Raw genomic sequence first — 26,866 nt, 5'->3', positions numbered from 1 at the left:
ACTGAAAAATCAGCCCATTTTAGGTGGAAGCAGATTAAGTTTGCATTTTCACAGAGTATAATAGCAATAAGTTTTCTGTCTGTTTATTTATTTAGCGTTTTTCCTGGCGTGGTAGTTGCGAAGATACAACACATGAAACCTAAAATGGAAAATACTCTCAATATTATCTTAAGTAAACTGTATTGCAGAGAAGTAAATGAATGAAGTGTATATTTCAGTTATTTATAAAATGTTTAAATTCTTATGTATTCTTATTGTATTGTTATGTATATAACTTGAACAGTTATATATGAAACTGAAAAAATCTCATTTCATTTTAGATCATTACCCACTCCCAAGACATATGGCAACGTGAAAGATGAGAGTTGGAAAGATGGCTGCTACTGATCTGCACAGCTTAATGCAGAGTTCCAGTGCTCATGGATACTTCCTCACCAGGCAAAAAGACAGCTTGATTAAACAAACTGTTCAGATATGACTCTTGGAATTTGTAAAAATTCCAAACCTCTCTGTCTCTAATTAGCACAAACTGGCAGAGATTATTATAAAGCAGCACTTTAATGACATCTAACATCAGATGTTTGGTGGTCATACAATCACTTCTACATTAAATTGCTATCAGTTCTGGGGGCTTTTTTATTGCTTGCTAAAAATGTTATCAATATGAGCATTTATGAGAGTGGCCAATGTCGGGGCAAAAATGAATGAATGCCAAAGAAATGCCCATCTTGAAAAACAGCAAGGATAACTATCAACACACATCATCCAAAACTTCATTTTCAACCTGCTTTAACTCAGCAAGAAAGATTGCTGAATATGTACTATTGAAACAAGGCTACATGAATCAGAGCGCATGTTCTGATTGCAGACTGCTACAGTGCTAGGGAAATGTTGCTTTTAACAATTGTGTGAGATCCCAACTGGGGCTGGATCTGTCCTTCAGTAGCGCAGGAAGAATCAGCAGCTACTCTGGAGGATTGGGCAGGACAGGGAGTTGTAGCCATGACTTCTGTCACATTAAAAGGTTTGAATGTAGCAGACACACACAATGCAATAGTATAGATTGCATCTTTCCTATGTTGATTTATTGGCTTTACCTACTCCTACATTTGATTGCCAGAAGGGCTTAGTATCAGTTGTACAATCTTTCTAATTTTAAATTCCTGGCTCAGGAAAGATGGCCTTCATTATTGTAGCCACATTTTTAACACATGGCTTGCTATTTGGGGAAAAAATTTTTATAGCAGGTTTCCTTGCAGAAGAAAGAGCAAGTGATAATTTTGATTTATTCTAATACCATACCACTATACATGCAGCCTGCAGCAACTATAAATGCTGATAGTTAAGGAGAAGGAAACACAACTATGCACTTGTAACATACAAATTTTAAGGAAATGAGTTGACTCTTGATGCCAAATGATATTCATTTAGGTGATGTTCCATGGTATGAGGGAGTTTTCTGTATCCTATTTTTTTACTTTCATCCATTTCTTAAATTGGTTTATTTTAAATTGTAAATATTTTTACAGAAGATATTGCCCATGTAAGTGTGTTTAAATATGTACTTTGCCTTACATATGTGTATCTTACATTACTGGTAACAGAGTATGAAACCTGCTATGTCTGTTTACAAGCTATTAAACTCCTCTGGTGGCTCTGACTTACTCTAATACATTTTGCTCAGAACAACTGATATATTTAGCATTGAACCATTGTTTTCTGTTTTGGAAGACATCATACAAAAATCTGTACCTGAAGTTGTATTGAGTGGGACTAGTTAAGCAGAAGGGATTTTGTTTGAAGGTTTTTCAATATTTTGGATGTACAGTTGATGAAGTAAGAGAATGTGAATCCTTTGTGCAATGATTGACAAACACTACAAGTCAGCTTGGACGGTAGGTAGCCTTCAACCCCATTAGTAACTGAGTTTGGGACTGCTGGTGTATTTTGCTCCCACCACTAAGAGGATAACTAATCCTGAAATTCTAGCACTTGAATTTTAGGCCAACATTAACATATTCCTGGATGAAAAGCCATTCAATACTACTTGACTTGGAAGAAACCAAATAGGAAGGAGTGGAGGCTAACTTGCAACTTAAACTACTCAAGCAAGCTCTGGGTTGATGGGTGATTTCACACACCAGACCAAGATCTGTGCTAAGACTTCAAAGTCAGGGTGTCAAATATACTGTAATTGTTAGATTGCAGCAGAAACCACCTTTCACCACTACAGAGCAGTGCATACCACTAACGCAGCCTTGAGTCACCTGCAGGTACAGGGAATGGATGTATCTCACAGCACTGTTCAGCAGAAAACAGGACTAGATCAAATGTGCATATTCTCAGTAAAGCCTGAATTTTAATATTTCAGCATTGTACAAATCAGTGCGGCAGTCTTCACTGAAGAAAGGGGAATTTAACTTGATGGATTTGATCAAACTTCACTTGACTTACAAATTTTGAAAGTCAGTTTAGGTGACAATATTGGGGGTTTTGCCATGGCTGCATCAAACTTGTGTACGTTTCCTTAAGTTAAGTAATTCATCGCTTGGGTAAATTCAGCTTGAGTTTTATAGGATTTTTTTCTCTGCTGTTCTCCCCAAAATACAGCAAATGACTTCCTGAGAAGACAGACTGTCTGTCTGCTAGAAAGCCTTTGTGCATTACCAGTTCATTGATATCAGGAAATCATGGGGCTCTGTGTTTAGAGATTTACTGCAGAATTGTGGAAATATGGATTTGATAAAATAGTGCCTATGATTTACTTAACTTATGTTTGATATAGTAGTAAGGGTTTTATGAATGTGGATTCCTTTTTGTGCCAACAGCTTGGAATTGATGTATGTGTGTAGGCAGAAGGATTTATTCTGCTCCCAAAGTAATTTAATTTTTTTTTGTGTTTGAATGTTTTTGTAAGTGTTAAAAGTGTAAAAAAAATATAAAATATTCTTACCACAAAATACTTCCTGGATCATTATTTTTACAACAAAGTGTTTTCAAAATCTTTTAGAAATTTAGAGGATATTTTATGGGGTTTTTTTTGTCTCGTTGGTTGGGTTGTTTTTCAGGAATTGTATTCTCTTTTTAGAGGTTACCAGTATTGGTTTCTGCCTACTGTAATTCATGAACGGAGTACAACACTGTATTTGGGTAAAATCTGTGATTTCACTGACAGACAGAGGTGGACTCGTGCCTCTGTTCCAGAAAGACCCTGCATAGTTCAGATTTACATGAAAAACTGTATTCTAAATGTTCATCCCGAGAGATTTGTATGGGCAGTTTGAAGTATACAAGCCTTCCTTTCCATTTTCCAGGACTTCAGACCACCACATGAAAAAAAATTTTAATTTTGAAAATTCTGGCATTTAGCAGAAAATTGACCCATGTAAAAGTGTACCTACTAAGCCCTCTTGGAACTGAAAAGTCCACATTTTATCTACCTTCTACATGAATGCCTCCATCTTTGGCTCACCTACAAGCAAGAAGTTAGTTTTGAACTTGGTATTTTTCTGTAATCTGCATTTTATTATAAAGCAATGGATTCAATAGTAATGTGAATACCATCTTTGTCTTGGTATTAATAAGGGCAGGTTTAATTCTATATGGTAGCACTTAAATTTAACAGAATTTAAGCTATAAAACTTCTAACTAATCCTTTATCCCACCATAGTCCCCTATTTTGTAATTAAGCCAGTAGGTTAAGATGTTTCCCCCTGGTTAACTGACGTATTTATGGAGAACTGGCTTCTGACCTGCTGCTTCTAAAAGGTATTGTCACTTTTTAGTCTGCAGTCAAGTACCATTTGCCCCATTCCTTCAGGAAAGTAGAGCAGTGTCAAAATCTGGTAATTATTAGCCTTTTGCACTTCTCTTTTAGTAGGTTTCTGTAACAAACTCTTCTGTTTTAAACTGTTGTTTATAATTAGTATCATCACCATATTGCAAGACTGAGGATTAGAAATAGTATTTTTCTCAGTTCTCATTCTGAGGGAAGGTGTGACAGCTCCTTTGGGTCCTCTTACATTTCATGTGTATTCCCCTCTGGCAGCCCACTTGCAGTGGTGAAGGAAAAAAAGCTATGAACATATAAGGAGGCAGAAGGCTGAAAATGCATATGCTGCTGGTCTTGAGATGGCTGCAGAATGCACAATTCAATAATTTAAAACTTACCTTTTTTGTTTCTCAGAATTATTTGCATTAGAACAGTAGTATTGTCTGCAGTTCTCCCTCTTTTGATTGGTCTCCCTCTTTTGATTGGAACAGAACAAACTTTAGATTTAATGTTTATTTTTTAACTAAAACAGGCAACAAGCGAGGTTGCTTTGATTTAAGAAACAAACCAGAAGGCCCACCTGGTCCTGACTGGCATTTATGCCGTGTGCAGTCCGAGTCTGACACCTACAGGCAGCCTGTCTGCACTCACTGTACGCCTCAGGAAGGTGGGGCTGGCATTCGGCTGCTCTCGGGAGCACCCGTGTTTTACACGCAACTGCCCCGTGAAGAAGGGGCTTTTGGCTCTAAGAGTTAAAGGAGCAAACTCCACCTGACTCACTCTCCACAAGATTTTTTTACAACTGTTTTCACCTATGATACCACACACAGTTGTGTCATTGTCCTCTTTGCACTAAATGATAAATTCCGCTGGGACCACATTAAGCACTTAGAAGGACACAAAATGCAACTCTAGTGATTAAGCTGATTTGTAGCTCTTCAACATTTATTTAAAGGATTTAAAGGAATAGGTAGCAAAAATTACTTTTTACCAGCAAAGTCATTTTTTAACTTGGTGCATCATCAACGTGTTACAATCTGAATTTTAAAAAACCTACTAGATTTGAAAACTGGAATGCCTGAGATCTCTATGCAATGTGGCACTCTCAGGGGACAAAAGTATACTGTATAAGGATACATCAGACTAAACAAAAGAAGATACATTGTAACCTGAGCTTTCGTCAGCAGCAGCATAAGCAGAGAATCACATGGTTGGAAAAGCCCTCTGAAATCATCGAATCCAACCAACCAAGTGCCGTGTCCAGTCTTTCCTTCAACACCTTCAGGGATGGTGACTCCACCACCTCCCTGGGCAGTGCATTCCAATGTCTAAGCACCCTTTCTGTGTAGAAAATTCTATGTCCAAATGCAACCTCCCCTGGCGCAGCTGGGCCATGTCCTCTTGTCACTAACTGACTGAGAGAAGAGGCCAATCCCCACCTGACTACAACCTCCTCTCAGGCAGTTGTAGACAGGGATAAGGTCTCTCCTGAGCCTCCTTTTCTCCAGGCTAAACACCCCAGCTCCCTCAGCTGCTCCTTGTGCTAAAACTAGAACACAACAACTTGAACTTGTGCTCCAGACTGTTCACTAGCTTTGTTGCCCTGAAAGCAACAAGAATAATGTAAATCCATTTTCTTTTGAAAATAGCTTTAGTAACTTAATCAGTAAATACAGTAAATAATAGTTTTAATAACTAACAACAGTAAAGTTTAAAAGCCAGTGGCATATGATGCCTTCTCCCCCAGCATGTTCTCCCCTCCTTGCTGTTTTTAGTTTACCCCTGAAAGCTTGCTTCCCTTGGCACTACAGTATGGGAGACTCAAGCCAAAACACCTTTTGGGGTGAGTGGGATCTGCCTTACTGAGAAGGTGACTTTGTGGTTCCCAGTGTCACTCAGCTGCTGGTTATCATGCACAATGCACAGAATACAGACTATATATTATTTTCCATTCTCTTTGCCATTATTTTCTTGGGACTTGGAAAATTGCAACCTTTCACAGCCCTGCTATGACAGGCTGATTAAAAACCTCACTAGTGCAAACAGCTTGGACTAATGTCAGACAAACGACAGGCCCCCCACCCAGCACATGATCTCTGGAAGCCTCATACCAGCTACCTCCACTCTCCTCCAGTAGCAAGGTAGGATTTTTTTCATGGAAACTCTCTACATAGTAACAGGAAGGTGAATAAAGACACTTCTGTTCTGCATTGTTTCCCACCTCTGCCCTACCCAAGAGATAAAAGGTCCTTATTAAATGTGGGAGTAGGTCATCAGTGACTTGACCTGGGACTCTGTGTGGCCTTGGCTGCTTAAAGCCACAAATGTGATCAGGAAATAGCTGGGGTGTGATGGAAGAGTGGTCAGGGTACAGGGCCAGCATGCTGAGCCTTCCCCAGTCTCCTGCTCTTCCCAGGCACCTACCTTGGGCACTGACACATCAGCTGCTGGGTTGGACAGGGGGCCCTGCTCTAACACCAGTATCACTGCACTGTAACCCCCAGCAGTCTCCTCCATTTCTCTTACAGCACTCTTCCTAAGCTGCTCCCTTTAGAGATCATCAGCAAACAAAACTGCACAACCCATTCCAAAGCTTAGTTATGCCACTGATCCTTACCTGCCTTTCACTCAGCAGGGTTAACACTGCTGTGCAAATTGTACAGCTGCTGCTGGTCTGTGCTGCACACGAGTGCCAAAATGCTACCAGGAGAAAGTCATGCTGGACCAAGCTCTGGGCTACAACGAGTTTGGTTCCTGTTCAGAGCAGAGGGTAAGGCCAATGTGCTCCTGGCTTACTGAACCCAATACATGCCAAATTAAAAGCAGAGTAAGTGTTCTTGTTCAAAGCTGTTTGTCTTAATGATGGACAGGACAGAGTATTGTGCCACATTAATTGTATCTGTGTTACTCTCCGCCTCTAAAAATAAAAACTTCATTGAAGCACTTGCTACCATTTTGAGTCCCTTCTCAAAGAAAAAGAAAAGAGGGAGATCAGGCAAACCCTCTCCTTTTCATGCTCTGCCTCAGCTCCTGCCTTAGCCTTGTATTTCTGAGCTCTACAGTGATCCATTTACCCCTACATTAATTCACCCAACTACTGCACCCAGGGCAGGCTTGTATTGTTTCTGTTCATCTGTTCCCCACCAGGCTAATGCAGACACAGAAAACCACTGTTAATGCCGCTTCAAGGGACCGGTCTTCAAAGGAGCCATGAAAACCTCGTCCTGATTCTCATCCCTTTAAAACCATGCCTGCACGTCAGAGACAGCAGTGTGATGCCACCACCATCACACAGCCTCAGAAAAGAGCCCAGAGCATCCCCCTCCATGCGGGGCCAGCCTTGCTGGCAGAACGGGCAGCTCCCGAGCCACAGGACGCCCCTGCCTGCACACGCAGCACCTGCAGCAGGGTCACGGCACCGCCCGAAATTCCCCCGAGGGAGCGGCTGCGCTGCCATAGCAGCCACTGATAACACCCGGCACGGCTGCTGCCTGGCCAGCACTGCTGAGTCAGTGCACACAGACCTCCTGAATGCCTGTGGACTCAAGGAAATAATCTGTTATGGTGCAAGAGTGGGCTATAGAATACCCTCAGCCAGTTCCCTGCTCTGCTCATCTATTTCCTTGAGGCTCAGTCCATCATCACTGAAATGACTCCCAGGCTTCCTGACTCACGTGCTGGGAGCAAGGGGCAGGTGGCTGCTCTTTAGAGGAAGGGACAGTCAGTCAGTTCATATCTGGTCTGATACAGCAGGGTAAGTTAAGAACAGAAATTTGGTTGACCTCAGTTTATGAGCTCAAATGTCAGAGAGCAGATAATTCCTACTGTAAATGTCAGAGTCAAGGGATTCTTATTCTCCCTTTAAAAGAACATCAACAAAGATTTAGTGACTATTGATGCTGCCATTCACACAGGCTCAGCATGAATGGTGGGGCCCACATACACAAACATACTGGAGAAAAATTAAAGGCACTTGCTTAAAATCATGGAGCTGGTAAAGCACCCAAGCACAGCTCAGTCTTCCTCAGCAATAAAGCAACTTTTGGCAACACAAGGCTCTGATAAAATCTGGCAAATTCAGGCTACCTTTACCAGAGCAGAACAGAGGGATTTGATATATGGTGGACTTCTCACCTTTGCAATTTATACCCACGTGAAAATTTACCCAGGGGACCGAAATACAATTCTCTGCAGGTCCCTGCATCCAGCCACCATGGCCAGCTCTCCTGCCCAGAGGCCCACTGTCAGTGGAAGAAATGGAAAATTCCATTAACTGTTGCAGCACATGCCACCGCACACGTCGCAGTTGAGATGGCCACGGTACACAGAGCACATCATACAATGCCAGAAAGCTTCAACCATACACAGCAACACCCAACCACAGCAGAAGGCTTCAAGTGTCTGCCCATACAGAGTAACATCAACCCACATCAGAAGGCTGCAAGCATGTGCTCTTCTTATTCTTTAGCCCAACCTTTTATCCCCCTCATGTTCACACATTGCACTGTGTGCCCTCTGTTCCCTTTGGTGGTTGGTCAGTAACCTCAGCCCTCCATGGCTCATTGCTGTCAATGCTGCTCACCTGCTCCTCACAGCTGTACCCACTGGGGATGAGGCTCAGCCACAGCCCCACTCCCAAGTACCACAAACTCTGTTCCTACAATTTACAACGCCACTTCACAACTTACTGCTCAAGACTTGCTACAGTGTAGTAGGCTCTACTGATTTGTACCCTATTTCCCCACCTTCACAAAGGTACAACATCAGTTTAAGACTCCTTTCCCTGGCCCAAGTGCCTCAATGGCAGAACTGAAGTACAAAAATAGGTGTTTCTTGTTAAGGAGCTCCAACCATGTACCCTATTCAGGGCCTCAGCCCATCTCCCCTGCTCCTTGCTCAGGCCATTTCTCTGTGCTGCTCTCCACACTGAAGTCTCTCAGCTGTTTTCATTACCAGATTCTATCCCTGTGCTCTCACTTTCTGCATCCTTCTCATTATCAAGATAATTAAATAACATTAATTACCCAAACAAGTCACTTGAAATCTGCCTACCAGAAACCTTCTTTCAAAATTTGAAATGTCACCTACCACTGGTAGGTTACATTTATAACCCATTTAAGCATTTTTTTAGCCCTTCTATTTTCCTGTAATTTTTGCCTTTTATTACTCTATTAAGTATTGCAGGGTTTTCTTTTTGCTCTCTGCTTCCTACCCAGGACTCTTCAGACACTAGAGGATGATTTTGCCCTCACTGTGCTTTTTCCTGCCAAGTTTGGTCTAGTTCAGCTTTAATTCAACACATTGTCCGGAGTTTTCACTGAATTGTCCATAAGGTCCTGAATGTAATTAACAGCTGCATTTATGCCAGGAAAGCCCTAGTCTGAGGGAGGATGAAGCCACACACAGCAGGCCATAAAAAACACCTCTTGAGGAGTCTGAAACACCCCCATTAGACTTTTTACTCAGTGTCACTGGACTTAAACTTCCTTAAATTGTTTAGGATTTCAGAAATATTTTCCTACTGGTCTGGGTTTTTCCAGCTAAATGTGTGGTGACACAGCAACATCTCAAGACTGTGGAAAGCACAAAGACTTTCATTGAGCCACTCAATACAGAGTTTGGGATTGCATGCATTGCACAAGACATACACCCCTCCTCTTCTTGCTGTGGCAGTTAGCACAGCACTCAAGTAGAGCCAACCTACAGAGCAGCCCCTCTGAGCAACCCAAGTGCAGTGCTGAGCCACCAATTCCCACTGGCATGGCTGTGAAATCCCTGGAGGGATTGGGAGTCTGAGTTGAACCAGGACTGCTTCTGCTTTGGGGCAACAGCAGTGACTGCAAACTGATGCTGTTACTACTCTGCAACAGGGAGCAAGAGTCAGTCTCCTTTTCTGCAGAGCTCAGCTTCTCAGGGCTTCCAGATTTGGGCATCTGATCCAAGAAATCTCCTGGGAAGAGCTCAGCTGTGACATGCCTTTTTGCACAAGCAACAGTGAAATTTGCACTCATATATTAGTGCTTCCTATGCTGGTTGGCCAAGGGCTCTTACTGTTTGTTATCCCTCAAAATTAAATTTTTGGTTACTTAAGGTCTTTCTAAAATCTCCTTCTGAGTTCTCAGATAATATCTTTCATTATCTAATGAAGGCTAAGATCACTGCCAAAAATGTCTTGAATGTCAAAAGGCCTGGGATGCTAATGGTGAGTGCTAGCATGCTGCAGGGACAGGGAGCAGCTACGAGCTGTGAGACAGCCTCTCCAGTTGAAGGGAAAATATGCTTGGACAGCTTTCCTTTGCTACTGAATCAAAGGGTTTAATGAAGCCCTTACAATGAATTGATGCTTCCTGGAGGAGCCCAGCAGCCATCCTCCCTGTAGAGTCTCTCTGGGACCAGGACTCATGTGTCTGTAGGGACTGGAGGTGATTGCTCACTGCTTATGGCAGGTCCTAAGGAGGGTCTCAGCAATACCACTCAAACACTTCAAGAAGGTACAAGTGAAAATTGATTCTGTAGTTGTTTTGCAGTGGTAGAGAAACAGAATTGTTTTGTCCTTGAGGGATCACACTGTACATGCTGCCTCCTCAGGTGTATGGTACCTGTTGGAGCTTAGTGCACTTGTCACCAGTGTGCAGCTTTGCTGCTATTTCCAGCATGATCTCACGCAAATTAATCACTCCCATGTATATATAACTTCTCCCTCTGTACATAACCATGATAATGTAATGACCCTGCATCTTTGCACTTGATAATAAACTCTCTGGGGACAGGGAAGGTCCCTTCACTAGCTAGCTTTGCATTAGCACCTTGCATTTGGGACCTGGATTTGTTTAGACGTCTTGGTGTTAGCTTGAAGCCCCTTGTTTTGTAAGGATGAGTTTCTGGATTTCCACGGGAAGTGGTGACTCTGTCATCTCCTGCCCATCCCCAGCTTCTATCCTGCACAGGGCTCCCTTGCCTGGAGGGGTTTGGGCTGGGTTTGTTTGGGTGGAATTTCCCCCATGGGCCTGGGGTTACTGCACAGTACCACTCACAGCTGGGTGCAAACACTGAGCACTGACACCTTACAGATGTCTGTGGGCAGCTACTCCTTTGGTCCCAGTCAGCTTTGATTTCAGCAGCAAGAATCTCCTACTGAAACTTCCTCAGCATTTAGATTACCTATGTACATATGGGTAAAATGTGTTTCAAATACTTTATTTAGAAATTATATGCTTTAAACAGTGTGTATGAAATAAATGTTATATGTTTATTTATATTATTTTAGTAATTTATATATTTTAATATCCTAAAATTAATTTAATAATATCGCTAATATTTTGCTTTCTTATAATGGACTGAGCAGAGGAAAGGAGCTCTTATGGTGGCCCTTTCGTGTATGTTTATTCCAATCTTTTGTCTTTCTTTAATTCTTTCACCCTGAAACAAGGGACTGACCGCTTTTTATTCCTTCCACTGACTATCCAATCCGAAACAGCTCTGTCTGAGGCTCGTTCTCTGGCAGGCAGGATGCAAGATGCTGCCAGCTTAATAAAATTTGCAAGCAGTTCAGAACACAGACTTCATTTCTGGGCTGTGAACTGCACCTGATGTCTCCAGCTTGGGCAGACGCCTGCGATCCTGAAGGCGCTGCCGGCAGCTCCAGCTGCAGTTACGCCCCAGAGAGATGCGAGGTTCTATTGGTACCGGCGGTGACTGCGCTGGATAAAGGGCATTAAAGGGCACATTAAAGGGCACAAGGTACAGGCAGCCAGGTAAGCAGGGCCAGGAGGAGCCTGTGCCACCCCAAAGCCAAGTCAGCAGCAGCAGCAGCTTGCGCTGCCGCAGAGCTGCTCGCCTGACCTTTCCCAGGAGATCGCTGCTGCCTGCCTGGACCATCCAGCCTTCAGCACCACGGCTTTTATTGGCCCCAGCAGTATCTAATCCCAATCTCTCTTACAGCAGCTTAAACCCACTGTGTTTCTGAGGAGTTGTGAGCTTATAAAGAGAGATTAGTCTCAGCTACTGGTAGAATGGACAGCCCAGGCAGGAACAACACATTCCCCTAGCTTCATACCCAGCATTTCTGCTTAGGTACTGCAGAAAGGAAATAAAACATCTTGTTGATCAAGACATTCATGCTTTCATCTCTCTGGAAAATCAACAAATATACAAAGCCCAGAGTCCCTCTGCCTCAGCTGCAGTGACATACAGGCTCTACCGATACCGTGGTTTATTCAAAAATGTTCTGCTTCATCACGGTTTTAAAAGTGCACATAACACTGTGCCAAGGCTATTTTCATAGGCTTAATATACAACATTAGCTAAGACAAGTATTAAGAGATGTCTATTACATTTGAGATTTATTTCTCTCCATTTCCCTGACATTTTTTTCTAGACAGCTCAAGAGTTAATTTAGGTAATGGTGCACCTATTTTGAAGGGCTTCCTTATTTGCTGATCAGCATTACTGATACTCATTTTTAATATCCGGTAAAAATTTGGCAGCAGGACAAGAAGCATTTTTATTCTATGGTTATGCTAGCACAAAACAGCTTTAGTCCACATCCAGGCACCTTCAATGGCATGATACAAATGGCTGGTAACTGAGTGCAAAGATATTTTTTGTGTGCAACCTGAGATATAGAATATTGATGCTATTAATTTTTGCTATTCCCATGGGGCTCACCATTAACATTCCTTTTAATATGGAGAAAGCTTTGGCAGGTGAGTGATGTAATTTTTCTTTTGGGTGTCTTTCTTCAATTAAATGAATAGTCTATGAAGCAACTGCTGCTATAGATGGTATTAAATGTATTTATTTATACATTTTTGATAACTAAATTAATCTATGGGACAATATCTTGGTGTAATTTACTCTGTTTTTTTTTTTTTTGCAAAACCCAAATTATAGGTTATATAGGCACAAAACCACATCTGTGTGATCTACTTCCACATTACCTCTCTTGATTTATGCCTTTAACCCCAGGTTCAAACATAGAAAATTAAAAGGGGGCTGGGACTCTCAGCAGGTGATGGATGCCAAGTAAACCCAGCTGGACTCGGAGCTGCAACTGCACATCCATCCTGAAGCCCCAACACTTACCAGGCTGTGCACATCCCATTGTCACTGTGCTCTCTGGCCTTGATGTCCTCCACAGCCATCAGGGTCCCCCACACCATCAGGGAAGGTGCTGAGCAGGCTGTTGTGACGCTCTTGGGGAGGTCAATCAGAGCTCTGACATCCAAGACATGCCTGTTTCTAAAGTCCTATGAACACCTGCCTGTAAGAGCCTGTCCCTGCAGTGCAAAATACCACTGAATTTTAAATCTGAATCCAGTGCTTTCAGTCATCCTCGTCTCACCTCCTTGTCCCTATCTGATGGGCAGGATGATAATTTTGGCTCTTCTGGACCAACATATGCATTAGTCATCAGGTCATTTATTATGACTTTTCCTTTTAATTCTGGTAATACTCCAACTCCAGAAAAAGATCAAATGACAACAAAAGGGAATAGTGAATGAGGCAGAATCCTTTCTTATCTGAATCTGGGTAAAGGTACCTCACACAAAGGCATTTACTTGCTTAAAGAAAAACTTGCTGCTAGTAATTGTTTTACAGTTGTAGGGATACAACTGCCTAAACAACTCACTGTCAGCAGTCAATTTACAAAATTATCCTTCAATGATTCCCTGATTTCATCTCTTTTCATGGACCAGATGACCTTTTCTAATGGGATGGCTGGCAAAAGGCCTCTTCATTTGGAAGGCAGATCACACAGCCTTATACACTTAGCTGGAATTATGAAGTACAGGAACACTGCAACCTGAGGCATCGTGCACTTACTTGTTGATTAATGTTTCAGACATCTTAAAAATAAATGTGAGGAAACACCAAGTGCAACAGGAGGATTTTAATAATTTCTGCCCTTTATTGCTAACCCAGAGCTTCAGTGAAAGGCTCTGTTCCCATATGGTCAGAGACTGAATGTATAGCGGGGACATAAAGGAGACTGCCCTGCCAGGTAACAAGGCTTATACTTGTTTCCCTTCCACACCAGTTCAATTTAATAAAATCTCAGAGGCTCTAAGTTGCTTGGTAGAGGGCACTGCTCCCAAGGCAGGCATAAATACAGAGCAGGACTGGACTGAAACAGGCATCATTAGGAAGAAGAGCCCATGAGAAAAGGGGGATGGCACTCCCATGACCAGAAAAATTACAAAGACAGCAGAGAAGAGGAGAGGCAGACACAGCACAGCAGAAGAGGGTGCCTGGATGCCTTTGCCACCTCAGCCAGGAGAAGGCAAGGATGATTTGATGGGATCTCATCTCTGAGAGGAGACAACAGGGACGCAGCAATGACTGCTGCTGAAGAGGAGAGGAAGGGACATTTATCTAATTTTCTGCACCCTGAAATTCAGACCCTGGGACTGGTTGAGGATGCTGGCCATGGAATAAAAGATGCTGATTATTGTGGAGATTTACCAAGCAGGATTGAGCAGCAGCACCTTGCTAAGGACAGGACAGAGGAGACTTGAAGATAAACAAGCTCAGGATGAGATGTAACAGTGCTGCAATGGGGCCAGGTGCCATGTTGAACAGTAGCAGAAAAGCCTGGGAGGCAGGAAAGGCAGGTCTATCCTAGTGCTTCTGCACTACAGACATTTGCAATGAACTAGCAGGAAACCCACGACTCTTGTGTTTTCTCCACCTCCATGGTACAACTGCACTCTGCCTCTGTGTGACCCACAAGCAGCTTGGGGCAGGAGCAACATTGATCAAAGGGCACATCCTCACCAAAGCAGTTTCTGCCCATGTCTGGCTGGGGAGGTTTCTTGGGAAAAACTTGATTGCACAGATCTCAGTGCTTCATCTTATTCCCAAAATGTATTTTCTCACCTGTTTAGTGACCAGACAACATAACAACAACATCCCAAACAACATAATTTTTTTAAAAAGGATAAAGTCACTTGTCTGCTAAGATCTGACAGTTTCTGGTTCCGTGAAGGTGGGCTATGGGTAGGAGTGACAAAAGGTGCCAAGTCCCCTGTGTGCTGCTACTCTTGAGAGACAGAGTGGGAGACAGGTCCTAGTTCAGCAAGGGAACAGGTGACACATCCTTCCCAGCACAAAAATAACCATGGAAGAACAAGCAAAAGCACCAATATCTCTGCACAATTAGGCTCCAACTCCTAATTCTCCTAAGCCACAAAAATCAGTGCTCTGGATTTACATTATAAATAAAGATCAAGCTTATGCATTTCATGGAGTTTACCACAAAATTACCTTTAACTGCATATAGAGGATCACACAATACATGACAAAGGAATATTTTAATTCAAGGCAACAGCAAAGACTTTTCTTTTTCCCATGGTAAATTATTAATTCCCTATTGAGTCTTTAATTTTATTTCTATCCATAGCCTAGCTGCATAGCAAGTAAGGTAGAAATGAAGGAATTGTACATCCCCTGGAAATCAGAAACTGCTCCTGCTAGGTCTCACCTGAACATCACTTTCACAGCAGTATTTTGTCCCAGCATCTTTAGTAGCACACTGCCTTAAGGTGCTGACTGAAAGCTTTCCATCCTCCAGGACTATCCTTCAGAGGCCTCCCCTCTGCAAACACCCAGCACAGCTCCACAAATCAGCTGGCACGGACTGCAGAGAGGCAGAGCATGACTTAGGGGAGGGTGACGCCACTTCCCACAGACCCAGGCACAGCGCGCGGGAGCCAGGGCGGGAGGAGCTGAAATGGACATTGAGCTCAAATGGGAAGCGTGGGAAAAGAGGGGGTGACCACGCTTTGCTTTCTTACCCAGCCCCACTGGCCACTTTTATGGAGTGCTCATAACTACAGCAGGCACACACCTGAAGCGCACGTTTGGGATTTAGGCTTTCAAGTTCAAGACCCTGATTTATCCTTAACTCACTTGGGATTTGAAAACCAGCCCTTGTTTCTTGAGGCTCTAGAGCCTGCAGAGCGACAGGCACACACCAAACCTCCTCTTGCTGCCCCAAATTCAGCTCAGAGGACAACACCCACAGTGACTTCCCTTGGGGGTCACCAAGAGGAAGCACAGATACAATGATTGCAATTTTGCAGCAGTCCTGGGCTATGCAAGATGCTTTTAATCTCTGTCAGGAGAAGCAACATTATACAGTATGCTGAAGCAGTCACTGAGTAAACAGCAAGGTTGCTTTGCTCATTCCTTACAGTACTATCAGAATTCCTTACAAATTTATCCTCTCTTTTTCACCTTTGATTCCAGTTAAATAAAGGGAGGGCACAAAAATCCTCTTACAAAGGAGCAAACAAAATTCCTTAGTTTTGAGAGACTTCTCTCTCTCCAGACTGGCTTATAGCACAAGTGCTCTTCTGTGGAAATCAACCCTCTTCTAAGATTATTGTAAGGCAATATTTTAATATAAGTTACAAATTACAACAAGTTCGTATTTCAGTGGTCCTTTCTCTCCCTCTTCTTTGTTCTTGCTAACTCTTATCTTTTTACCCATTTTTCAACAGAAGGACTAACAAGGAATAATTGAGAATGATGTATGATCAGGTTTACTTGCCAAGTCTTTTTATACTCAAATATTTAATTTGTGGCTTCCAGTAGGATAGGCAGTATCCTTTCTCCTGCCCTCCCCAAAAGAAAGCAGAAAGGAATTATCCATGGGTGTAGATACATTGAGGTGTTCACTATGTGTGAGCTGGCTGCATCTCAGCCAGATCCGGCAAAACTACTCAGTATCACTCCAGACTCCAGACTGTGCCTTCATTATGACATATCAGAAAAGCCTGCAGCAAGTTAGAGACAAGAACCATGCTCAGCAGCAGGTACAATGTTTCTTTCATTCTAAATGCTCCATGTGAAAATATTCCGGGTGCCCACTTGGAGTGGAGGTACTCTGTGGATGGACAATTTACAAAACCAATTGGCTGGGTTGACACTTGGCTTTCCCTGAAGGCAGCTTCACTGCTCATGTTTAAACCAAGAGTTTAACTTAAATTTTAGCTGCTAAATTATAACAAAAATCTCAAGAGGTCTTGTTTTGTTGCAATGCATTCATGACATTTTCCCACTATAGTTCAGTGTCCCTTGAAACTGAAGTTTATGCTGACTGGGTGGGCCCTGAAAGAGCTTGCATCTGCTTCCAGGGATACTGGACTCCTCCTGTAACTGCCTGCACCATAGGTGCCACACATTATGATATAAAAATATCTTCCTGTGGCCAGCCCTGCTGCAGTGGGGAGTTTGGAGAGTGGCAGTCAGAGATAAAACAGGAGGGCTGGCTGTGCCCTTCCCACCTGCTCAATAAGGAGCCCCCTTGTGCTTACACAGTGGATCCATCCTGGGTCTGCCCACAGTGATCCCTGGTCAGCCACACCACAGGGAACACCCAGGCACAAACCAAGGAGGGTATGATAAGCAAATGACCTGCATGCTGCAAAGCCAAGAATTGGCTACATGACGGATGGAATAAGATATAACAGGGGTAAGACTTTATGAACCACAATAAATACACTGCAAGCACTCTTCTGTGTATGCAAACCAGAAAATTAAATCCAGAGGATGCTGTTGGCTCAAAAAGCCAACCAGATCCTGAGCTCCCCTCCTCTGGAGGCCAAAAATATGAATGAACTAAAGCAATCTGGGTCCTATTTGGTTGTTCAGCTCTGATGACTCATCTTCCCTGAGCTCTCATCTGAGCTCTTCTTAGGCTAATGACAAGGAAACAAACACAGGCAGAACAGTATTGAACTTGGCATCATTTTGGCAAAGTTGCTTTTCCAGGATTTTGTCACCAGGTACTGCTTGCACTTCTTGTAACACCTGTGCGCCAAGAAACAACCAAAGGTTTAATAAACAAACTGTCCAGTTTTCTTTCAAGCCACCAATAATTTCTACTCGAGTCCCAGGACAACCTAAACTTTTACCCACACTTGCTGTTTGATGGAGCTTAAGGCAAGCAGCCAGTCAGGGCAGCTCCCACAGGCTGTCTCCTTACATCCAGTGTGCTCTCCTTCAGCTGTGACCCGAAATGTTCCATGCAGAAATAGAGCCACAGAGTGCAGAAGCCAAGGGGGAGGCCCTGGGGATGCTCTGTCCTGAATCAGCTACCCTCACCCAGCAGTGGCAATGTGAAGCGGTGGCTGTGATCCCTCTAAACCCCGTGGGTGAAGGAGGGGAAGAGTTACATTCCTAAGACACGGCCAATAGCAGCGCCAAGAGTGAGAGTCACGATGTATCTCCTGCCCTGGGAAGCTGCCCTCCTCTCTCAGGAACTCCTGCCCTTGTGAGTCTATTTGGGCATTCTATACAGCACTTTACTCCTGAAGGAACAGAGTGACACACAATTATTAAATGAAAAGCAAATGTTGTAAGCACAATTTTATGACTGAAAGCAATTTAATCGCCCTTGAATGTGATTTTTTGGGTGACAGTCTTACCCTGCTTTGAATATTTGTGTGCCTCTGAGCTTGCCTGCTTCCTTCACGTGTACTGACTACCCTTTAAAAGGTATCACCTCTCCTGACAAGTTTCTGGGTCCCCACCAGCAGAAAGTGGTGCCTTCTCGACTTCATGAAGGGGCTTTCCATCCTTCCTCACACATTCCAAAACCTTCATATCAATAGCAACTTGCCTGGAGGGGGAACGAGCTTGGCAATCCCTCGGCAGAGGGGTCTAGTGCTGCCCACCCCCATCGCGTGACATTGCGACGCTAATTGACCTTTTTGTAATGCCGACGCCAAAGTAAACCCTGTGATACCTCAGGTCCTCCGCTGGAAGGGTCGGGCCCTGCTGGCTCCAGAAGAGGCTGCCGGGGGTCGCACCGGGGAGGGGGATGCAGCCGCGAACCCGCCGCCGCCTGCGCTTCCCTCCGCCGGGCCCGGGCGGCGCTGGCGGCCGGCGATGACCGCCGTCGAGGCGGCAGCGAGACACCGCCCACGCCGGGGGTGGCCCCGCGTGGGTCCGGGGACGCGCGGGCGGCGCCCGCAGCAGACAGGCAGCCGGGGACCGCGGCCGCTGCGCATCGGCAGCGCCCGGAGCTCCCGGCGGAGCCGGGGAGGGATGCGGGCACCGCCGCCCGCCGGGGCGACACCTCCCCGCGTCCCGCACTGACGGCCGCCCCGCCGCCGGCACTCTCCTCGGGGCTCGGCGGGGAGCCGGCGGCTCCCGGGGCCGCGCAGCCCATGGCCAGCTCCGCGCAGCCCCCGGCGGCGGCGGGGGGCGGCGGCCCCGACGGCGGGTCCCTGGCGGGGGGCGGCGAGACCTTCGGCGACCGCTCCCTCAGCCAGGGCCTGAGCGTGCTGGTGGGGCTGGGGCTCTGCGTGACCATGCTGGGGCTGGGCTGCGCCGTGGAGCTGGGGCAGCTGGGGCAGCAGCTCCGGCGGCCCGTGGGGCTGCTGCTGGCGCTGCTGGGACAATTCGTGGCCATGCCGCTGCTGGCCTTCCTCCTCGCCCTCATCTTCGCCCTGGACGAGGTGGCGGCCGTGGCTGTACTGCTGTGCGGCTGCTGCCCCGGGGGCAACCTCTCCAACCTCATGTCCGTGCTCGTCGACGGGGATATGAATCTGAGGTAGGTGCCCCGCTGCCCCTCGCCCCCGGCCGGCCGGGGGCTGCGGCGGCCCCGGGAAACGGGGAGGGCTCGCTGGGCATCTGCCGCCGGTGGAGTCGGGACGGAGGGGCGGGTGGGCACGGCGCGCTGGGAATCGCCAGCACTGCTCTCCTGCCTCTCCCGTGGAGCCCGACACACGCCTCCTGCCTCCTTCCCTAAAAAGCTTGCGTGCCCGCGCCCTGGCCGGAGCAGTTAACGGGGTGGAGGATGGAGAGAGGAGAGAGGGGAGCGAGCGGGCTCTTGCCGTGAGAAGTGCCCGGCCGGCTGCAGAAGCCGCTTCCAGCGGGGGTTGGAGCTTCTCAGGGTTGCCCCCCGGCCGGGCGCGCGGTGATGGAGCATTTCTTTGGTTCCCCCGGCGCAGCATTATCATGACGGCCTCCTCCACGCTGCTGGCCCTCTTCCTGATGCCACTCTGCCTCTGGATCTACAGCCGCCACTGGATCAACACGGCCGTGGTGCAGCTGCTGCCCCTGGGGGCGGTGAGCCTGACGCTGGGCAGCACCCTGCTGCCCATCGGCCTGGGGGTGCTCATCCGCTACCGGCACCCCCGCGCCGCCGACCTCCTGGTCAAGGTAGGCACGGCGCCCGGAGGGGAGGAGGGCGGCCACGTCGCGGGGCGACACCGGGGACCGGGAGCCGATGGCAGTGAGCATTGTGGTCTCTCCAAACCGGTGTTAGTGTCACACAAGCATATTCAACTACTTAGGTGAAATACAAAGACTTATAGTCTTGAAATAAAACGGTGGGACAGAGAAAGCGAGAGAAAGGGCGGGTTACCCCCTATCGCAGCACACAGGAGGCAGGGCAGCGTGGTGTTCTACCCCGGCAGGCATCCTGGACCCTGTAAGAGAGGCATTCCGTGACATCCTACTTTCTCCCCACTCTTGCTGCACCCAGGTCAGGCAAAACCAACCTGCAGGCACAGCCACACTTCCTTAAAAAGTGCAACTAAATTACCTTAATTGAGAAAGGAAGAATGAGGCACAAGTGCCGACTCTTGTTTCCCAGCAAGTCATCCCAAAGCAAAATGATGGACGATGACCTCAGCCCATTTCTTTCCTGGGATATGATCAAATACTACCAAAATCCCAGGCCAGGAGCAAACCTGGGAAGGGCAGCGCAACCACGTTTTGCCATTTAGATTCTTTAGCAAGCCTCTAACTGCTATGCTTATCCTTACAAAATAATAGCCCTCATATTGTTTATCAACGTCTCTATCTGTTGCCAGATTTCCCTGTGGTCCCTCTTGGTGACTCTGGTGGTCCTGTTCATCCTGACTGGGACCATGCTGGGCCCGGATCTGTTGGCACAGATTCCTGCGTCTGTCTACGCCATTGCAGTGCTGATGCCTCTGGCAGGGTACGCCCTGGGATACGGCTTAGCCACAGTCTTTAAAATGCCCCCACACTGCAGGAGAACGGTATCGTTGGAAACAGGGTGCCAAAACGTCCAGCTCTGCACCGCCATCCTAAAACTCACCTTCTCCCCGGAGCTCATAGGGAGCATGTACATGTTTCCGTTGCTTTATGCGCTTTTTCAGTCAGCAGAAGCGGGACTGTTTGTGCTGGCATACAAGATGTACGGAAAAGACAGCTACAAGCAAGATGCACTTGGTGAAGAGGAAGACACAGATATTTCCTACAAGAAGCTGAAGGAAGAGGAGGTAGCTGATACTTCATATGGCACAGTGACCACAGAGGAGCACAACTCCATTCAGATGGAGCCGACTCAGACGGCGCTTTAGGCAGGACAAAGAGGTAACTCCCAGAGACGCGAATGTGTGTTGTGTTTGCAACCAGGCTGGGGCCGTGCTCGCTGCTGTGCAAGTGGAGCTGCCCGGCCTCTATCGTTTCTCCAGCTACTCCCATTGTACAAGGTGATATGTGTTTATTACCATGACAGTTCTACTTCCTCAAAAGTAAACGTGAAAAAAAAAAAAAAAGAAAAAAGAAAAAGCATCACTGCGACACAAACCAGTAACTGTAAAACTTCATGCAAGGAGGCTGCTGCCTGGCTGAGTGCAGCAGGAATGGGTAGAAGAAACAGTGTTCTACAGAGTCAACACCAACTCAGTGTCAGTTCAGATGACAGGAAAAACCACGTAGCATGTGTATCTCTGTGCCTCCCACCTGCTGTTAAAGCATTGTTCTCATTGTTGTCACCACAAATACATGGCAAAGCCGAACCAAACCCGTGTTCTCCGCTGTTTACTCCCTCGGAGGCAATTAATAGCCGCGCTACCTGGTTCAGCTGGGGAGCTGTGAGGGGGGTGGGGGATGGCCCAAGGCCGCGCACCAGGTGGGGATGGTAAGGGGCCGCAAGGCCGGCGCCCGTCGGGGGCGCGGGAAGCCGGGCCCCGCCCCGGGGGTATTTAAGGCCATTGCCCGGGGGTTGCCCTGGGTCCGGTACGATGGCCGAGGAGGCGATGGCGAGCTATCTGTACACCGCCTACCACCCCTACTCCTACCGCTACCCACCGCCCAAGGGCAAAGGAGGGGCGGCGGGCGGCTGGCGCCCGCGGGGCAGCAGCAGCAGCTACTTCTCGGGCTACGGGGAGGCGGCCGCCGAGTACTTCGACAACTACCAGCGGGCGCAGCTGAAAGCCATCCTGTCCCAGGTCAACCCCAACCTGACACCGCGGCTCCGCAAGGCCAATACCAAGGAGGTGGGCGTGCAGGTGAACCCGCGGCAGGACGCCTCGGTGCAGTGCTCGCTCGGGCCCCGCACGCTGCTGCGCCGCCGCCCCGGCCCCGCAGCGCCGCGGCCCCGTGAGGCGGAGCGAGAGCAGGAGCTGGGCAGCCCCGCCACCACCAACACCCGCGCCGTGCGCTTCCCCCGCACCATCGCCGTCTACTCGCCCGTGGCGTCCCGCAGACTCACCGCCTTCCTGGAGGAGCCGAGCCCGGAGCCGGAGCGGCGGCCGCAGCAGCAGGACAAGGCGCCGGCCGTCGAGGAGGAGCCGGCAGCGCTGCGGGAGCAGCGGGCGGCGGAGGCGGCTGCCGTGAGGGCGAGCTGGGAGAAGCCCCCCGAGGCTGGCGCCGAGCCGCTGGAGCAGCGCTCGGCCGAGCCACTCGGGCAGCGCTCGGCCGTCCCCCCGGAGCCGGCGACGGAGGCAAGCCAGGAGGAGCTGGCAGAGCCGGTAGCCCAGGCAGGGGCGGCAGCGCCTTCAGCCCAGGCAGGGGCGGCAGAGCCGGCAGAGCCTTCAGCCCAGGCAGGGGCGGCAGAGCCGGCAGCCCAGCCGGCAGAGCCGCCGGCCTCACCCCAGAAGGAGCAGCAGTCGTCGGCGGGCAAGACCCGCCTGCGTTTCCAGGTGAGTGTCGGCCGCGGGGCAGCAGAGCGGGGCCGGGCAGGCCCGGGAGGAGCCCTCACCGTCGAATAACATTGTCCCCGTCAGTTCCTGGAGCAGAAGTACGGGTACTACCACTGCAAGGCCTGCAACATCCGCTGGGAGAGCGCCTACGTCTGGTGCGTCCAGGGCACCAACAAGGTAGGGCCGGTTCGGATTGCCCCGGCGAGCGCTCCTCGCCGCCACCCTCCTGCTGACCCTGGCCTTCCCCACAGGTCTATTTCCGTCAGTTCTGCCGGACCTGCCAGAAGTCCTACAACCCGTACCGCGTGGAGGACATCACCTGCCAGGTAAGGGACCCCGCCCTGCCCTGAGCCCGGTCTCTCCCGGGCCCGGCTGCCCGCGCCGACCGCCGCCTTCTCCCCTCCCTCAGAGCTGCAAGCAGACGCGGTGCACCTGCCCCGTGAAGATGCGCCACGTGGATCCCAAGAGGCCCCACCGCCAGGACCTCTGTGGGAGATGCAAAGGGAAACGCCTCTCCTGCGACAGCACATTCAGTTTCAAATACATCATCTGAGTGGGATGGGGTTCTTTGTTTTTGTTTAGGGCTCTTCAAGAAAACTGCAAGTTGAGCAGATTTTTTTTGTTGTTGTTTTTGTTGGTATTGTTGAAGGTACTTGGTGAGATGTAGCTAGGAAAGCATGAAAATAAAAGCATTGCAAAGCATACTCCAATGATCAGGTGGGTTTGTGCCCAACTCAGAGGGTGCATATTGTAAATTCTGTAACTTGCATGGGCAACAAGCCTAGAGGCGTATTGTAAATCAGTGATGGTCTTGGAAGCAACTGACTCAGGATTTTGTAACTCTCAGGTGGAAAGGGTTTCTGTTACTGCTCCTGCTCTTGAACTAATCAAATGCTTGAAGCTAACATCAAATTGACATCTGCAGTAGGTAGTAGTCCATCCTTCATGATGAACAAAACACCAGTAGTACTCACTTGTTTTGTCACACTGCTATTCAATGTATAAAGCATCCTGCACCTGTTTTTCATCACTAGAAAATGATTGAGAAATGCTGTGTAAGTACTGAATCATTCTACTGGTACTGGCCTGCATTTAGCTAAGTTGGTGGTTTTGTCTGTAGGTAAAAGTGAAAGAAAGCTTTTCAGGGATGGTTCTCACAAAATGCTGAGGAATGGAGTCACTGATGTTATGGTAAGGTCTCTTGGTAAATGTATTGCTCATCTTACTTGCACAAGGTTATGGAGAGAAGTGACACTTCAGAGGAGCAAGATGCAATAATACTGCATCTGCTTGGCTTCCTTTTCAACCTGCAGGTGAAGTGCAAGAGCGGTGCACTTGGTGGATTATACTTGAGGAGTTTGATCTAATTACAGTTTAGATGCCCGCCATCAGAAGGATTGACACTGCCACACTCCTCTGGGGTTGGGTTTGCAGCTAGGAATTGTACTTATTGTGTTTGGTAGTAATGGCAGAACCAGCACTGGTTACTTGCAGATGATGCTCTCTGTGGGCTGCTGGTGCTCTCAGTGGTGGTGCTGTCTACAGGAACACCATGCTTCAGCCAAGTGTTACAAGCTGGCTCTGTGACCAATGTACAGCCTCACCATCTGAACAGGTTCACAAGCTAGCAAAACCTACACCATTGCCCCAGTCTACCTTTTAGCTATGAAGCTGGAAAAACTCAGATGAAAACCTACTTTTCTGAGAATGCTACCAGCACTGTTAATTTTTAAATTGGGCATAGAGTCACCAAGCCTTTTGCAGAACTCTCAAGATAACTTCTCTTTCAAAAGGGTGATTTTTTTTATATTTGCTATAGCAAACCTTTCTTCATCTATACCCAGCTTACTTGAGAGACCATTCTGTTAAATGCTAAAGAGAGAATCAGTCTGAGCCCATGCTGTAGAACAGCTTCAGTCCCAGTTTCTGTAAATGGCAGTGAGTGTTATTTCTATATGCTTCACTCATCTTGCTGTAAATTCCTGCCTTATTTCAATATGCCCTTGAACCTGCTGCAGTAGGCTTAATGCCTCAGTGTCAATTTATTGCAAAGTAATTTTATTTATTCTTGCTGCATTCATTATTATAGCAGTGTGAGGCATTCTGGGAAGAAGTAGACCTACTCCCTCCAGAGCAGAGCATGGTTCTATTTCAGGCTTCTACCTGAAGTGTTTTTCCATGTATCACTGTAAAAGGAAAATATGTATGTTTTTTTTCCTTTACCAGCTCACTCAGACTTTCACAGCAAATTCCATCCTTGCCCAATTCAATTTGAAAAGCTGCCCTGCAGCTGGGCAGTGTTGTTGTAGATGCACATGCCTTGTACTCACCTGTAGTTACTGTGGTGAGCAGTGGCAAGCCTCCAGCTTGAGGAATGCACCTGGGGCCCTCTGCAGCCACCTGGCCCTACTGCCTCAGTTTGCAGTGGCAGCTGTGATCTGGGATTTCTTTATTTCTGAACATATTCCCCTCCAAGGATGTTCTTCAATGTTTTCTTCTTTGCCTTCCCCATTCTTGTGGCTGTAGTCTGTTCCTGATGCATGCATTGAGAAACTGACTGTGATGAGTCTGTGCACCTTGGTAATGAGTGAGAGAATTGAAACTCTGTGCCATGTCAGTGTGAAGTCATGGCAATGTCAGCAGCTGAATGCTTCCTATTTCTATAGGCATCCTTACAAAACATGGCTTTGAGGATTACTTGCTGTGAATATGGTGACTCTTACACGATTATCAGTACTAGCCCAAAGTGAAATCTAGCACAACTTAAGGGCTGTCATCCCCACTAACTACAGTCAAAGCAGCACTTGGTTCTGCATGATAAGATGTAGAACAGGCTTAGCTGATGTGAACTGAGTAGCAGCAAGGAGGCCACCCCTGCTTTCATCAGCTACTGCAAGGCTCTGTGGCTTGGAGGAGTCCAGTTCAGTGGGCAGCCATAATAAACAAGCTTTTCTTAATCCTGTAGCATTCTTCAGTTCCAGAGTAACTCTACATGTCATCCCCCAACATAAATATATTCCATGCTTTCACTGCTTGATGCCCAAGTACAATTCTGTACTCTCTAGCTGTTTTTCAGCTTTACTGCCATGCCATGTCCATGACAGCACACACTGATGGTGGGCACTGGTTCCTGGACTCAGCAGGAAGGAAAGCTCCTCCTGACCTACTGTAATTATGCAAAGTGGAAGGGTCCCAGTTATTCAAAGCTATCCTGAACTTGCTCTGTACAGCTTTTTCACAGAAATTCTTTTGCAAGTGTTAGCTCAGTCAGTGCTGTATTTGCTGCATCTTACAGGAGCTGTCTCATGTTTTGCTTGTTTCTACACAGCTTTACCATAGCTTTGGATTCAGCACAGGCCTGGCACCATGTAATGCAGGGTGACAGCTCATGCAGTAGATAAGTAATTTTTAAAAAGCTGAATGAAATTAAAGCAATATCAAAAGACAGTCATCTAACATGATTCTGCTCAATAGTGCAGGTTCCACTAGCGATTATAAATGGAGGGAGATGTGTAACAAAGGAATTACATATTTGAATTCAGGTTTGAGTTTCATGAGAAATCCAGTAACAGCTTCAGACGATGCCTAGAAAAATGCTGCTGCAATGACAGGACATAAAAGGGAAAAAATTATTTCAGGGCACCCAGGCCTCTGTTGTCAGTGTTTAATCTGTTTAGCTAAAGTATTTAAACTCTAGCTTGTAAAAATACACAAAATGAGAGATACAATGTCTTTTATTTTTACAAAAAAAGCTGGTAAAAGATGATGTAAATAAAAGTGTAATGCGCCCCTAAATAAAACTACCTCTCCCCTGTAAATACTTGTTAAATAATTAAGAACACCATCTACAGTACCACAAAACCATCAAAATAATTAAATTTTATCAGGGACAGGGAAAAAAAATACAGTGAATATGAATGTGCCTTGACCAGTTACAGAACTTGTTAGGATAACATAACTACTGTCAGCAGTCCAACAGCGTGCACAGTGCCTTCAATTAATGCATTTCAGCATAATTACATTTCTAGTGGGGCCTAATTCCCCCAAAAAGGCAGAGCTAAGAATTTCAATTCTACATTCTAAACTCTGGAATTAGAGCCCATTAAAAAAAATCACAGTGGGTAAGAGATGTATATAAAAATACTGGGTGTTCCTTTCAAATCACAGGAGTTGTGGGACTACA

At 46.8% G+C, this 26,866-nt stretch overlaps 3 protein-coding genes and 1 long non-coding RNA gene across 6 annotated transcripts in view; 3 read left to right on the top strand and 1 right to left on the bottom strand.

Annotated features, from left to right (window-relative positions):
- SLAIN2 (SLAIN motif family member 2) overlaps nt 1–2,962 on the top strand; it is a 34,436-nt gene extending 31,474 nt beyond the window's left edge. For both annotated transcript variants that reach the window (XM_071432432.1, XM_071432431.1), the window contains one exon: nt 321–2,962. In XM_071432432.1, coding sequence (XP_071288533.1) covers nt 321–387 — 67 coding nt within the window. In that variant the 3' untranslated portion in view covers nt 388–2,962. The remainder of the gene's footprint in view (nt 1–320) is intronic.
- LOC139592473 (uncharacterized) overlaps nt 1–18,676 on the bottom strand; it is a 30,736-nt gene extending 12,060 nt beyond the window's left edge. For both annotated transcript variants that reach the window (XR_011680008.1, XR_011680007.1), the window contains exons 1-2: nt 18,525–18,676; nt 12,857–17,587 (exon numbers count right to left, since the gene is read on the bottom strand). This is a non-coding gene — a long non-coding RNA (uncharacterized lncRNA). The remainder of the gene's footprint in view (nt 1–12,856; nt 17,588–18,524) is intronic.
- A 32-nt stretch (nt 18,677–18,708) lies between these two features.
- Nucleotides 18,709–21,563, top strand: SLC10A4 (solute carrier family 10 member 4). The gene is made up of 3 exons (XM_071432437.1): nt 18,709–19,334; nt 19,735–19,945; nt 20,602–21,563. The coding sequence occupies exons 1-3, from the start codon at nt 18,949–18,951 to the stop codon at nt 21,115–21,117; spliced, it is 1,113 nt and encodes a 370-aa protein (XP_071288538.1). The 5' UTR covers nt 18,709–18,948; the 3' UTR covers nt 21,118–21,563.
- A 220-nt stretch (nt 21,564–21,783) lies between these two features.
- ZAR1 (zygote arrest 1) lies at nt 21,784–23,387 on the top strand. The gene is made up of 4 exons (XM_071432436.1): nt 21,784–22,683; nt 22,768–22,860; nt 22,935–23,009; nt 23,093–23,387. The coding sequence occupies exons 1-4, from the start codon at nt 21,784–21,786 to the stop codon at nt 23,234–23,236; spliced, it is 1,212 nt and encodes a 403-aa protein (XP_071288537.1). The 3' UTR covers nt 23,237–23,387.
- Nucleotides 23,388–26,866: the final 3,479 nt, after the last annotated feature.

This window comes from Agelaius tricolor, unplaced genomic scaffold (assembly GCF_023055355.1).
Source record: "Agelaius tricolor isolate 1412-34295 unplaced genomic scaffold, bAgeTri1.0.p SCAF_8, whole genome shotgun sequence".
NCBI lineage: Eukaryota > Metazoa > Chordata > Aves > Passeriformes > Icteridae > Agelaius > Agelaius tricolor.
Note: the sequence above shows the minus strand (reverse complement) of the source record. Positions and strands in the feature narration are given on the sequence as shown.

What these genes read in the sequence shown, in the direction of transcription:
- SLC10A4 (XM_071432437.1), top strand. Translation starts at nt 18,949, where the DNA reads ATGGCCAGCTCCGCGCAGCCCCCGGCGGCGGCGGGGGGCGGCGGCCCC. An exon ending in GACGGGGATATGAATCTGAG is followed by an intron (nt 19,335 to 19,734) that starts GTAGGTGCCCCG and finishes CCCCCGGCGCAG; the next exon opens with CATTATCATGACGGCCTCCT. An exon ending in CCGCCGACCTCCTGGTCAAG is followed by an intron (nt 19,946 to 20,601) that starts GTAGGCACGGCG and finishes ATCTGTTGCCAG; the next exon opens with ATTTCCCTGTGGTCCCTCTT.
- ZAR1 (XM_071432436.1), top strand. Translation starts at nt 21,784, where the DNA reads ATGGCCGAGGAGGCGATGGCGAGCTATCTGTACACCGCCTACCACCCC. An exon ending in AGACCCGCCTGCGTTTCCAG is followed by an intron (nt 22,684 to 22,767) that starts GTGAGTGTCGGC and finishes TGTCCCCGTCAG; the next exon opens with TTCCTGGAGCAGAAGTACGG. An exon ending in TGGAGGACATCACCTGCCAG is followed by an intron (nt 23,010 to 23,092) that starts GTAAGGGACCCC and finishes CCCCTCCCTCAG; the next exon opens with AGCTGCAAGCAGACGCGGTG.